Genomic DNA, 13,272 nt, shown 5'->3' with positions numbered 1-13,272 from the left:
GTGGTTTAGGTTGAATATTAGGAAAAACCTCCTGTTAGAGCAGCTAAGCACTGGAATAAATTGCCAAAGGAGGTTGTGGACTCTCCATAATTGGAGATTTTTAAGAGCAGGTTAGAAAGAACCTGTCAGGGATTGTCTAGAATGATAATCCTTAGTCCTACCCTGAGTGCTGGAGACTGGACTAGATGACCCCTTGAGGTCCCTTCCAGCCCTATGATTCTATAGGCAAAGTAATCAGAATTCTTTTTTTACTAGCTTGAAATTAAGAATATCTTCTCCCACAGTTTTAAAAGAAACGTTTACCATTTCCACTTTATTTTCTAGAGGAGAGAGCTTCTATGTAACTATATGATTCTGAATTAGGCTGCTCAAATCTGTTTCATAACAGATGGATTCCTAACAAAGTAAATTCAGTCTTTGATTATCTCACAGTAAAGGCCTGATTCAGTAGCCATTAAAGTTAATGGGAGTCTTTCACTGATGATCCAGACCCCAGATGATTGACAAAAACAGATATTTATATGCTGAATGCACTGCCTTAAGTGTAACGGTGACCAAGAGTTAAAATGGGGATGGTAATTTGAAATGTAAAGAATGTGCAGTAATCTAATTCCAAAGAACTTACAGTTTAAGGTCTCATATTCCCAAATTTCAGTTTGTTTGTGTGTTTTCACCACATCAAATGGCAAAGTTACTGTAGCTGCAATCTATTAAAGAGTAAACAGACTTTATTAATATTTCACGTAAAATGTGATAGCATCATCAAGCTTACGCCATAAAGTAAGTTGGTTATAATTTAAACATAGATTTACAATGGTCATATATATCACTTTATTTAACAAGTCCGTGAAGCAAGCCAAAATTAAATCTCATTAAATACACAAAATAGAATAGCTGCTTAGAAAACTGATTGTATACATTACTGACATGATATAAATTTATGCATAATGCACAAAGAGCCCAATCCCTCTCATAAAGACTTCCAATGGAAGCAGGGATGGGAACCAAAGTGGTTTCTTCTTTTGTACTGAACCGGACAGTTGTAAAAGTTTCCATTTTAGCATAAATGCCTGTCTGTTGTGCATTACTCAAGTGCCCTTCACAACCAACTTGGACAGTAGACCTCATAGTTGAGGTACACTTTCTCTGCTAACTAACATGTGGATTGCTAAACTAACATGTGGATTGCTTACTTAGGCCAGGTCTACACTACAAAGTTTTACACTACGAAGTCAGTCAGGAGTGTGATGAGACGGATCCTTGTCTGACGGAGCTGTGCCAGCAAGAGCCCTTAGTATAGAGGCAGTTAACATAACAAAACTGCACTTTTGCTGGTATAGCTTATTTTGTTCAGGGGAGCTGGAATAAGCTATAACAAAAAACACAGTATTGCAGCAGAAGGTGCATCCACACTAGGAGTGTTTTGCTCGAATAGTATACTGGCACAGCTATATTGGCAAAGTGCTCCTAATGTAGGCCTGTTCTTAAATTCTGGTATAAGCTCTGGAAGATGCTGTTTATCTGTATATATAGCTTGCAGCAATAACAAACACAAGAAAAGTAATAGGTCTTCTATTTGTGCAAGATACACAAACAGAAGGTTAAACCACAATATGACACTGTACCCCATATTCTTCATAGTGATATTATAATGGTATTATAGCATAATTATGATGCATTTTATGCAAGACGGGTCATGTGAGGTGTCATTGGAAAAGTTATGATTTGCTGAATAGGATTATCCTAATTGTATGCATGTATCATTTTTGTCTCTAAAGTTAGGAATATTGACTATGTATCCGTATTTCAAATCGTGCTTACTCTGGGTGACACCCACAGTTAGCTTTTCTGGTACAACAATGAAGAAGCCAGACAGTGCTGATGGCCCATCAGCAAAGGCAATGGACCCTGGAAGAACTTAACCTTCCTGTGAACATTCCAGACAGCCTGTAAGCAATGGCTGCTATGACTCTACATGTAACCAGGCCAAATGATTCTGGACTCCATCTTGTGAATGCTGGTGAAAGTGCAGGCTGGAGGGCTTTGCAGCTTGTCACAGCAGCACAGTGTGAGAGGGAGCCCAGGCTAGTGGGTCAGAGGGCTCAGTGGCACCCCAATTCCAGTATCTCCTTCTTCTAGATTCCTGGTGTTTCTTGTCATTTGTTTGTCTTTCAAGCCCTAATCCTGAAACTGGATCCACTAACTTCTATTCCAGTGCATCACCGGGGGATCTGGACTTTAGATTGTAAAACCTCAGGGAAAAAGTGACTATACTGAGGTGTGTGTGCTTTGTCCATGATCAAACACTTTCAATTTTGCTTTACAGTACTCTATACACTTCAGTTTATTTTGCAATTTCAACTATGAGGTCTCTCCACCAAAACAAAGTTTTGTACGTACCCACAGGTGGTTTGGTATTCCCTCACTTGATTATATATATTTAAAAGAGTTTTTAAACATTAGATAGCTACTAAAAAGTATTCATTTTAAAAATCCTGAACTGTTTTTCTTTTCGTTGAGTATGAACATACAGTACACATATATGCTACAGAAAATACTTCATGGCTATACTAATCACAATGCTGTGTTTATCATCTGTAAAAAAAATACTTGTGAAACAGAATTATTTTTAAAGTATGATTAAAACCCCAAGACAACAGTATTTTCACATGATTGCTGCTTACTGTAAATTGTCCAAATAAACTGAAGTCAACCATGTAACAATCAACTGAGTTTCCTGAGAGGTTGTGATTCCACCATCTCATTATGTTGATAATGATCTTGAAATGAAGTTGTGAGTTTAAAAACAAATTAGGTCTAATAGCCACATATCTTAAAAATGTAAACATGCAGGAAAGGATGAGAATACTTTGAATATCATTAACTCCCCCTCCCCGCCAGGCGCACACATGTTGTCTTTGTTAGAAAAAGTGAAAAGGCAGCATTTATACTATGTATATGTTAAAATAGATCTAAAAGCTATCAAGTATCTGAAAACAGCATATTCTAGCTTTGCTGTTGTGGTTATTTTGAGGCCTAACTGTTGCCCATATAGTGCTTCTTTTCAAACAAATCATTTTCACCAAGTTAACATGACTGAAGTAATGTGGAAATAATAGCCAGCTTTGGCAAAGTTCCAGCTAACTGTAGACTTCAGCTGTGATTGTTGCCTGAACTCTGCCAATACTTTATTTTATTTTTGTTAACTGCAGCTACAGGCTCCATGATTTATCAGGCTGCTAAAATTTGTAGTAACAGAACAAAAGTTTTAATAAGATTTCCAATCAAAACTACCTAGATATCTTTTACACTTGTATTTTACTTTAACATTTTATTACATATTTTCCAATTTGCTTCACTTACAAATAAAAGCAATAAGAATTCAAATGTTTTAATCATCAGATAACTGCATTTTATGTATAGCTAAAGATACGATTCTAGCCTTGTGTTCAACAACATATTCACAATTTGTGGGAGAATCTCATGTAATTTCACTCCTTGTGCTTTATTAATTACGTATACAAACTCCCAATGAATTGAACAGTTTATTTATTAGAAACATCCTAAATGAAGACATGTTAGCATGTGGTGTGATAGAGGATATGCCATTGAGCAGAGTTCTTTGGAGAGAGAGGACTCATAGAGAGAACCCCATCTGATGGGATTAAGTTTACTTAGAAATATCAGCAACAGAAACAGACTTACAGAGCCAGCTGCTGCCCCTGAAGTAAAGCTGATCATAAACGTTGGTTCATGTGCATCAAATGTCTTGCACAACTGCTTCTTCATGAGTTCATAGTGATACCAGTACATTGCTATGGAGATAGAAAAAAAAAAAACCAAAACAAATCTCTGAAACCAGAAACTTGCAACAAGCAACATAAATCTGTGTACCAAACACAGAAGAACTAATTCATTCCCTTTCTGTATCTCTTACTCGTCTAAAAATGTTACTGTTTGCATGCTCTTACCCTCAGAATGCCAGAGCAAAGAAAGGGAAGAAAAATCCAAACAAAAACAAAAAAGGGGAGAGAGAGAGAGAAAGAAATACAGAAAAGGATGCAAATTTAAAAAGAGAAGGAGGGAGACAGAAGAGACTGGGAAAGAGAAAGAGAGAAGAGTACTGGCACAAATCAAAAGAAGGGTACGAAGGAAAGTGGTAGCACTCATATTTATGAAAGAACTGAATGAGTAGGATACACAACCAACAGCTGTGCTGTTTTTTTGTTTGTTTGTTTTTTTTAAAAGCAACAGATCAAGAGATTGAAAACAGTGTGTATTTACTTGAATGTGTACTATTAGTCATAAATGGCTGAATATGTATATACAGCTAGGTTTATTTCAATGTGCATAATTGCACACCCATACATACTTGTCACACATTATCTAGAGGAAACCATAATTCAATATACTGTTAAAATTAATAGAAAATTGCATACTTCACTTTCACCAAATGTGGTTGTAAAGTTTTATTTCTAAACCAAATTCCTACAAAGTACAAAGGCATTTGCACTTATTGAGAACTAAGTCTACAACAAATTTTCAATTTTAAAAATAATCCATTTTCTGTTAGAGTGAAAAAAAAATCTGAATATTTTGTAAAAGGCTGTACACATTCTGCTCTTCCTCACATCCATACTCATAATTCAAAACACAGCCAAAGGGATATTCACTATTACAAATCACTGGAGGATTCTCTGCTCCTTGAAGTCTTTAAACTACGATTTGAGGACTTCAATAGCACAGATATAGGTGTGAGGTTTTTTGCAGGAGTGGTGGGTAAAATTCTGTGGCCCGCATTGTGCAGGAGGTCAGACTAGATGATCATAATGGTCCCTTCTGACCTAAATATCTAAGAATCTATGAATCTATGAATTCTGAACGATAGTCTCAATAAAGGTGGTCTCTAAAGTGCCTATTATTCTGTGGGAAACAAAAAAATGTTGATGCTACTTGAACTTGAGGTTTACAGTGACACTGAGTTCATCTTGGAACTTTGCTACACAGATAACTAGACAATCTTTCAAATACTTTGGAAAGGCAGCCCAAGATTTCATCATAATAGTTCTAAAACTGTTTGAGGAAAACAGGTTTCCTTCAAGTGGGTCACAAGATTATTACGAGGGGGTCGTTATCTGTTGGCCTCCACCCCAAACCTCGCTTTGCCTCCAGCATTTATAATAGTGTTAAATATATTAAAAAGTGTTTTTAACCTATAAGTCGCACTCAGAGGCTTGCTGTGTGAAAGGTGTCATCAGTACAAAACTTTGAGAACCACTGAAGTAGATAAAGCAAATTAACACTAGCAGCTCAAAAATCACATATACACCTAACATCTGTGTTGATGGCAGGATTTCCTGTAGGGAATTTTCAAAAACCTATTTCAAACTTCCATGTCTATAGTTAAAAGGATGTGTTATATACAGTTCCAAGACCGATTAATTCTGAAAAATAAAATTAAAATTCTTCCATGCTTGCATGAGGTGATTTACTGGCTCTGAGGTATGCAAATTGAGCGTTGCAAGGAATAGAGAATGAATAACGAAACTATCTGTTGGTTTTGTGGTTTGAGAGTTTTATCCCTATGAAATGCGATAAAACAAGTTTCCTCAGCCCAGTAGAGAACAACAAGAAGTAGGGATGTGGGAGCAAAAGTGTATTCTGTGACCCTCTCTAGGCAACTTGGCATTTTCTTCCCCTTCTCTCCCTTAGCATATTGTAAATATTTTCATATGAAAAGTGCTCTGCACTAGGTAATCATTACTCTGTTCCAGTATAGCAATTCCCATGTAAATAAAAAGTAAGAACCTACAGATTATAAAATTAAGACATAACAGGATTTTTTTTAAAATTAATTTCCCTTCATGAATTAACTGAAAAAGATGGTTACATTTCTATGTATATTTTCAGTGTTATTTCCCATTCACATTTTATAAACAAAAACTTTTACAACACAGAGCAAAGGTTGTCCAGTGCTGCTTTGTGCTGTTCCATGATGCAGAGAGTGTGTTAAGCTTAACTTAACCCTCTGAAAAACAGGAAATACAAAATTAAGGTACATGCTACCCCTTCAACATGACCTTAACTCTTCCCCCTGAAGATGGCAAAATAGCCACTGGGAATGCTTCAGTTAGTTTAGGTTCCATAATAAAGAGACCTGAGAAACAACTACAATACTGTGCAATTGTTTTGTGTTCCACACGTTTCAACTGTAGCATTTTTTGCCTCCAATTCCAACTACCGTTCACTGAGTTGGGTGCAGCTGTAGTGAATGGAGGTGGGATAAACTGGAGCAGGCTGGCAGAATTGCTGCTGTGAATGATGAGAGGTGCATGTGTACCCTGAAAGATCAACTACGCCTGATTTCAGCACTAAATTCTGTAGCAGTAGAGGAACATAAAAGCATTTTCTTGTCATGGGGATTGTCATCTGTTTGGTGGCACATATGACAGTGGTCTTTAGGGGCTAGTGAGGAATCAGTGAAGGCAATGTCTCAGAAAAAAATCCGCAGGACAAGAGTGAAGGGGAACCAGAATGGAACCAGATTGCTGGCACTTAAAATTAAAAAGGTCGTAGAGCAGTTTTTAAACTAAGTGCTGCGGGAAAGCCGACAAGTGCGGAGGACCACATGTTTCGGACAGAGACATTCTTTAGGGGAGGATCTATTAATGCAGATTCTCTATGTTCCTGTAAGGAGGAGAGGATGGATAATGATAAAATACAGGTAGGATCTGATGAGAAACAGTCAAATGAAAAAAAGTCCCATTCAATTATATCATGTAATGGTAGACAGCTGAAAAGTTTTTAAAGTGCTTATATATCAATGCTAGAAGTCTAAATAAGAAGATGGGTGAACTAGAGGATATTGATATAACAGGCATCAAAGAAACTTTGTGGAATGAGGATAATGAAAGGGTCGCAGTAATACTAAAGTACAAAATATATCGGAAGGACAGAACAGGTCATGCTGGTGCGGGAGTGAAACTATATGTGAAAGAAAGAAGTAGAATCAAATGAAGTAAAAATCTTAAATGAACCAAACTGTACCACAGAATCTATATGGATAACAATTCCATGCTCTAATAATAAGAATATAGCAGTAGAGATATATTACCAACCACCTGACCAGGATGGCGATAGTGACTGTGAAATGCTCAGGGAGATTAGAGAGGCCATTAAAATAAAAAACTCAATAATATTGGGGGATTTCAACTATCCCCATATTGACTGGATACATGTTACCTCAGGACAGGATGCAGAGATAAAGTTTCTTGACATCTTAAATGACTGCTTCTTGGAGCAGCTAGTCCTGGAATCCACAAGGGGAGAGGCAATTCTTGATTTAGTCATAAGTGGAGCATAGGATCTGGTCCAAGGGGTGAATATAGCTGGACCGCTTGGTAATAGTGACCATAATATAATTGAATTTAACATCCCTGGAAAACACCACAGCAGCCCAACACTGTAGCATTTAGTTTCAGAAAGGGGGACTACACAAAAATGAGGAAGTTAGTTAAACAGAAATTAAAAGGTACAGCGCAAAAAGTGAAAACCCTGTAAGCTGCATGGAAACTTTTAAAGACACCATAATAGAAGCTCAACTTAAATGTATATCCCAAATTAAAAAACATAGTAAGAGAACCATAAAAGTGCCACCATGGCTAAACAACCAAGTTAAAGAAGCAGTGAGAGGCAAAAGGTATCCTTTAAAAAGTGGAAGTTAAATCCTAGTGAGGAAAATAGAAAGGAGCATAAAATCTGGTAAATGAAGTGTAAAAATATAGTTAGGAAGTCCAAAAAAGAATTTGAAGAACAACTAGCCAAAGACTCAAAAAATAGCAAAAAATTTTTTTTAAGTACATCAGAAGCTGGAAGCCTTCTAAACAACCAGTGAGGCCATTGGATGATCGAAGTGCTAAAGGAGCACTCAAGGACAATAAGGCCATTGCAGAGACACTAAATGAATTCTTTTCATCGGCCTTCACAGCTGAGGATCTGAGGGAGATTCCCAAACCTGAGCCATTCTTTTTAGGTGACAAATCTGAAAAACTGTCCCAGATTGAGATGTCCTTAGAGGAAGTTTTGGAACAAATTGATAAACTTAATAGTAATAACTCACCAGGACCAGATGGCATTGACCCGAGAGTTCTGAAGGAACTCAAATGTGAAATTGCAAAACTACTAACTGTATTCTGTAACCTATCATTTAAATTAGCTTCTGTATCAATGACTGGAGGACAGCTAATGTGACACCAATTTTTAAAAAGGGCTCCAAAGGTGATCCCAGCAATTACAGGCCGGTAAGCCTGACTTCAGTACTGGGTAAACTGGTTGAAACTACAGTAAAGAACAAAATTGTCAGACATATAGATGAACATAATTTGTTGGAGAAGAGTCAACATGTTTTTTGTAAAGTGAAATCATGCCTCATCAATCTACTAGAACTCTTTGAGGAGGTCAACAAGCATGTGGACGAGGGGGATCCAGTGGATATAGTGTACTTAGATTTTCAAAAAGCCTTTGACAAGGTCCCTCACCAAAGGCCTCCAAAAGGTAAGCTGTCATGGGACAACAGGGAAGGTCCTCTTATGGATTGGTAACTGGTTAAAAGATAGGAAACAAAGGATAGGAATAGATGGTCAGTTTTCAGAATGGAGAGAGATAAATAGTGGTGTCCTCCAGGCATCTGTACTAGGACCAGTCTTATTCAAAATATTCATAAATGATCTGGAAAAAGGGGTAAACAGTGAGGTGGCAAAATTTGCGGATGATAGAAAACTACTCAAATTAGTTAAGTCCAAAGCAGACTGTTAAGGATTAAAAAGGGATCTCACAAAACTGGGTGACTGGGTAACGAAATGGTAGATGAAATTCAATGTTGATAAATGCAAAGTAATGCACATTGGAAAACACAATCCAACTGTACGTATAAAATGATGGACTCTAAATTAGCTGTTGCCACTCAAGAAAGAGATCTTGGGAGTCATTGTGGATCGTTCTCTGAAAACATCCACCCAATGTGCAGCAGCAGCCAAAAAAGCAAACAGAATGTTAGGGATCATTAAGAAAGGGATAGATAATAGGACAGAAAATATCATATTGCCTCTATATAAATCCATGATACACCCCCATCTTGAATACTGCATGTAGATGTGGTCGCTCCATCTCAAAAAAGATATACTGGAATTGGAAAAGGTTCAGAAAAGGGCAACAAAAATTATTAGGGGTATAGAATGGCTGCCATATGAAGAGAGATTCATAAGACTGGGACTTTCCAGCTTGGAAAAGTGACACCTAAGGGAGAATATGATAGAGGTTTATAAAATCATGACTGGTGTGGAGAAAGTAAATAAGGGACCGTTATTTACTCCCCCTCATAATACAAGAACTAGGGGTCACCAAATGAAATTAATAGGAAGCAGGTTTAAAACAAAGAAAAAGAAGTATTTTTCCACACAACTCACAGTCAACCTGTAGAATTCCTTGCCAGAGGATGTTGTGAAGGCCAAGACTATAACAGGGTTCAAAAAAGAACTAGATAAATTCATGGAGGATACGTCCATCAATGGCTATTAGCCAGGATGGACAGGGATGTTGTCCCTAGCCTCTGTTTTCTAGAAGGTGGGAATGGGCGATGGGATGAATCAGTTGATGATTACCTATTCTGTTCATTGCCTCTGGGGCACCTGGCATTGGCCCCTGTCGGAAGACAGAATACTGGGCTAGATGGACCTTTGGTCTGACCCAATATGGCCATTCTTATGTTACGTTCTAAGTGTGGGGTGGTTTGTGTGGAGTAGTCTCAGTGTTTGCATGTAGGCCAGCTGTTTGTTATGCCTGACCCAAGTTTTGCCTTAGCAAGAGAAAGCATGAGATTTTGTCCAACAGTGCTCAGTTCCTAAGGCATTCTGCAGCATATGGGAGCCTGTTTTCACTGTCATGTGGGCTTGTGGTATAACTTCAGTGTTGCTCCTATCCTGACTCCTGTCTGCTCACAAGTCTCTAGCTCAAGTTAGGTGGCATTTTAAACTCAAGCTAGCTGGCCTGTCAGGGGATATGCGTTAAAGTTCAAATGTTGCTGATGCTCAAGCAGATAATGCAGTGGGAACACAGCTACTCTGCATTGCTAATCTAATCACTCTGTGCAGCTGGAGTGTTATTTTACTGTGTAGCGACTTTTATTAAGCTAGGCTAACTCAAAAGGGGTTAACTAGAGCTAATTCTGAGTGCTAGTATGTGTGTTATTGGTGTGCAGGGGTACTGCTCAAAGAGGCAGAGAAAGTTGTACTGCAGTGGTGGCATGTACCTTACTTTGTATTTCCTGGTGTTCAGAGGATTATATTTAGTCACTCTCCACATTCTGGAAGGGCACAAGGCAGCACTGAACAACCTTAATCTGCGTAAATGAAGTTTTGGGGCAGTTAATTTCCCTGTTTTTAAAAATAAAAAAAAATAAAAATAAAATCTCCATTTTCTCATGAACCACAGCCAAGCTCTCCCCCTCTGTGCCTCTGACTCCTTAGCAGTAATTACCCCGTCACAAAAGGCACTGGCTGCACATCAATTCTAAATCATCTCCCATCTCTTTGCATGATCATCACAACCCAGTCCTTTCTCCCAGCCCTCTTCCCTATTGACAAGATATAGGGAGGACTCCGCAAGTTAAGTAGCTGGAGAGAAGATGCAGAGACTGACATGAAGTCCCTTACATCTTCCAACCCAGCTCCAAACCCTCCACCACACCCACAGCTATGCCCATCTCCATGTCTCAGATGCTCTGAGCCCTTCTTCATCCCTGCTGCTCCACCCTCCTATTTGTCTCTCAATGTCTCTAGTAAGCTCAGGGAAAGGAAGGTGGTGGGGCTGTAAAGGTAGGAAAGGACAGAAGAGTGGAAATGCAGAGAGTCCTACCCCAAATTTGAGTCCAGTATATAGGGAAGTGGCTCTACACATCCATCTACAGCACACGAGGCTCAGAGGGGGGTGAAATGGCCCATTCATCTCAGGGCTTGTCTATGCTACTGTTTAAATCGAAGCAACTTATGTCGCTCAGAGGTGTGACAAAACCACCCCCCTGAGTGACGTAACTTACATCGACTTAAAGCAGTGTCTGCATTCCGCTATGTCAGCGAGAGAGACGCTCTCTCGCCAATATAGCTTCCTCCTCTTGTTGAGGTGGAGTAATTATGTTGACAGGAGAGCGCTTCACCAGACGCACTAAACTGAGTAAGAACACCCCCACAGAGATGAATACAGCCTGAAATAATAGCTCAGAGGTGTGAACTGTTCTATTAATCTCAGTGGGTATTCTCATCCACCCCCCAAGCAGTTTGTGAGTCTGTGCCATGTACTGAGGATACCTGTTCGCATCTCCCCACCCAGACTCAACAGGATGGGCCACTCATCCAAGGTCTCATCACCTCATGTTTCAATTATTGCAGTATCCTTCTCTCTGGCCTTAACAAATGCAATCTTGCCCCACTCAAATTCATTCAGAATGCTTCTGCAGCAAAGATCACTTTCCTAACCCTTTCTTTTGACCATCACATCCCTCTGTTTGCATACCTCCCATGGATCCCTCTTCTCTATCGTATCAACTATGAGCTGCTTGTCTTCACTTTCAAGGCTCTTCAGGGTTTATCACTGCCCTATCATCTGTCATTCACTATTGAGTTTGACGACACTTGCCTCCAATCAATCCATGATGCCTGCTTCCATCACTCGTTAAATTTTTCAACAAGCACCTTTGGTGTTTTTCCCCATGCTGCCCTTTACACTTGGAAGGTACTCCCAAAAACATCTGCAAAACTACCTCATTATCCACCTTCAAAAACTCTCCTTTGCCGAGATGCCAGCAAAACTCTTGACAACAGTTAGGCTGCTGGTGAGCTGAGACCATTGTCTAGCATGCTGACCAATACTCTCTCATTGTTTCCTTGTAGTTCCCATCTGTATCCATGTGTTGTCTCTTGTCATATACTTATTTTAAGCTCTTTGGGAAAGGGACCTTTTTATGTACGTGTATGTAAAGCTCCTAGCACAATGAAGTCCTGGTGCATGACTAGGGTTCTGAGGCACTCTGATAATAAAACAAAATAAAAATAAAATAATAATAATATGTGCCTGGGCTTGTGCTGAGCATGATTGTTCTCACCTCCCCACCTGATCTTAGTCCTGTTTACCTATGCCATGCACTGAGAGAGAGTGCTAATGACAGTGTCCTTGGGTTCAAGGGATAGCATTTGTTCTGTTAAACCACCTAGTGAGCATGCTGCACAATATGATTAGATGGTTACAGTCCATTAGAATAAGGCCAAAAATATAAGCTAACAGGAAAAGAGAAATAACATTTGATATGAAGAAACTGTCTGACCCAGGAATCAAAAGGGATTTTAAAGCCAACTCTCAAATAGATTTCAAGAGTGGTGGGTACTGGATGATGATATAGAAGAACAATGGGCATGCTTCAGAGATGTCTGCAAAGAAGCTGCCACAACTTCACCTGAACCAAGAAGATCAAGGAAAAGGGAATGGATACAGCTACGTGCATGGAAATTGACTGAGGAAAGAAAAGCCCCCCACAAAAAGAGGCAAATACAGGTGACCCAAGAAGAACACCACCTATTGCAATGGCAGTATATAGAGAAAGACAAAGTAGTAAAGAAGTTATGCTGGAAAGACAAAAGAGAATGGCATGATTAAAAAAGTTTCAGAAGCCAAAGAAGCATCAGTGAGAGTTACTAAGTAACTGTTTCAGGTATGTAAGCAATTTTTATCCCGGTTCCAGAGTCAGAATTATATTGTAAAAGTGAAAGATGGAAGATTGTTAACAAAAGAAGCAGAACAAAAGGAGTGATAGCAAGAACATCGGACAGGTTTCAGAGTGGTAGCCATGTTAGTCTGTATCAGCAAAAAGAATAAGGAGTACCTGTGGCACCTTAGAGACTAACAAATTTATTTGAGCATAAGCTTTCGTGGGTTAAAATCCACTTCATCAGATGTATGCAGTAGAAAATACAATAGATAGACAGACAGACAGACACACACACACACACACAGAGAGATCATGAAACAATGGATGTTGCCATACCCACTATAACGAGAGTGATCAGTTAAGGTGAGCTATTATCAGCAGGAGGGGAAAAAAAGCTTTTGTAGTGATAATCAGGATGGCCCATTTCCAACAGTTGACAAGAAGGTGTGAGTAACAGTAGGGGGGAAAATAAGCATGGGGAAATAGTTTTACTTTATGTAATGACACATCCACTCCCA

The 13,272-nt window shown here is 38.9% G+C and overlaps 1 protein-coding gene across 5 annotated transcripts in view; it reads right to left on the bottom strand.

Annotated features, from left to right (window-relative positions):
* Positions 1 to 13,272, bottom strand: part of SLC25A40 (solute carrier family 25 member 40) — a 74,728-nt gene that overhangs the window by 25,906 nt on the left and 35,550 nt on the right. For all 5 annotated transcript variants that reach the window (XM_048838065.2, XM_048838063.2, XM_048838067.2 and 2 more), the window contains 2 exons: positions 3,706 to 3,815; positions 626 to 707 (listed from right to left, as the gene is read on the bottom strand). In XM_048838065.2, the coding sequence (XP_048694022.1) occupies positions 626 to 707; positions 3,706 to 3,815 (192 nt within the window). The remainder of the gene's footprint in view (positions 1 to 625; positions 708 to 3,705; positions 3,816 to 13,272) is intronic.

This window comes from Caretta caretta, chromosome 2 (genome assembly GCF_965140235.1).
Source record: "Caretta caretta isolate rCarCar2 chromosome 2, rCarCar1.hap1, whole genome shotgun sequence".
Taxonomy (NCBI): domain Eukaryota; kingdom Metazoa; phylum Chordata; order Testudines; family Cheloniidae; genus Caretta; species Caretta caretta.
Note: the sequence above shows the minus strand (reverse complement) of the source record. Positions and strands in the feature narration are given on the sequence as shown.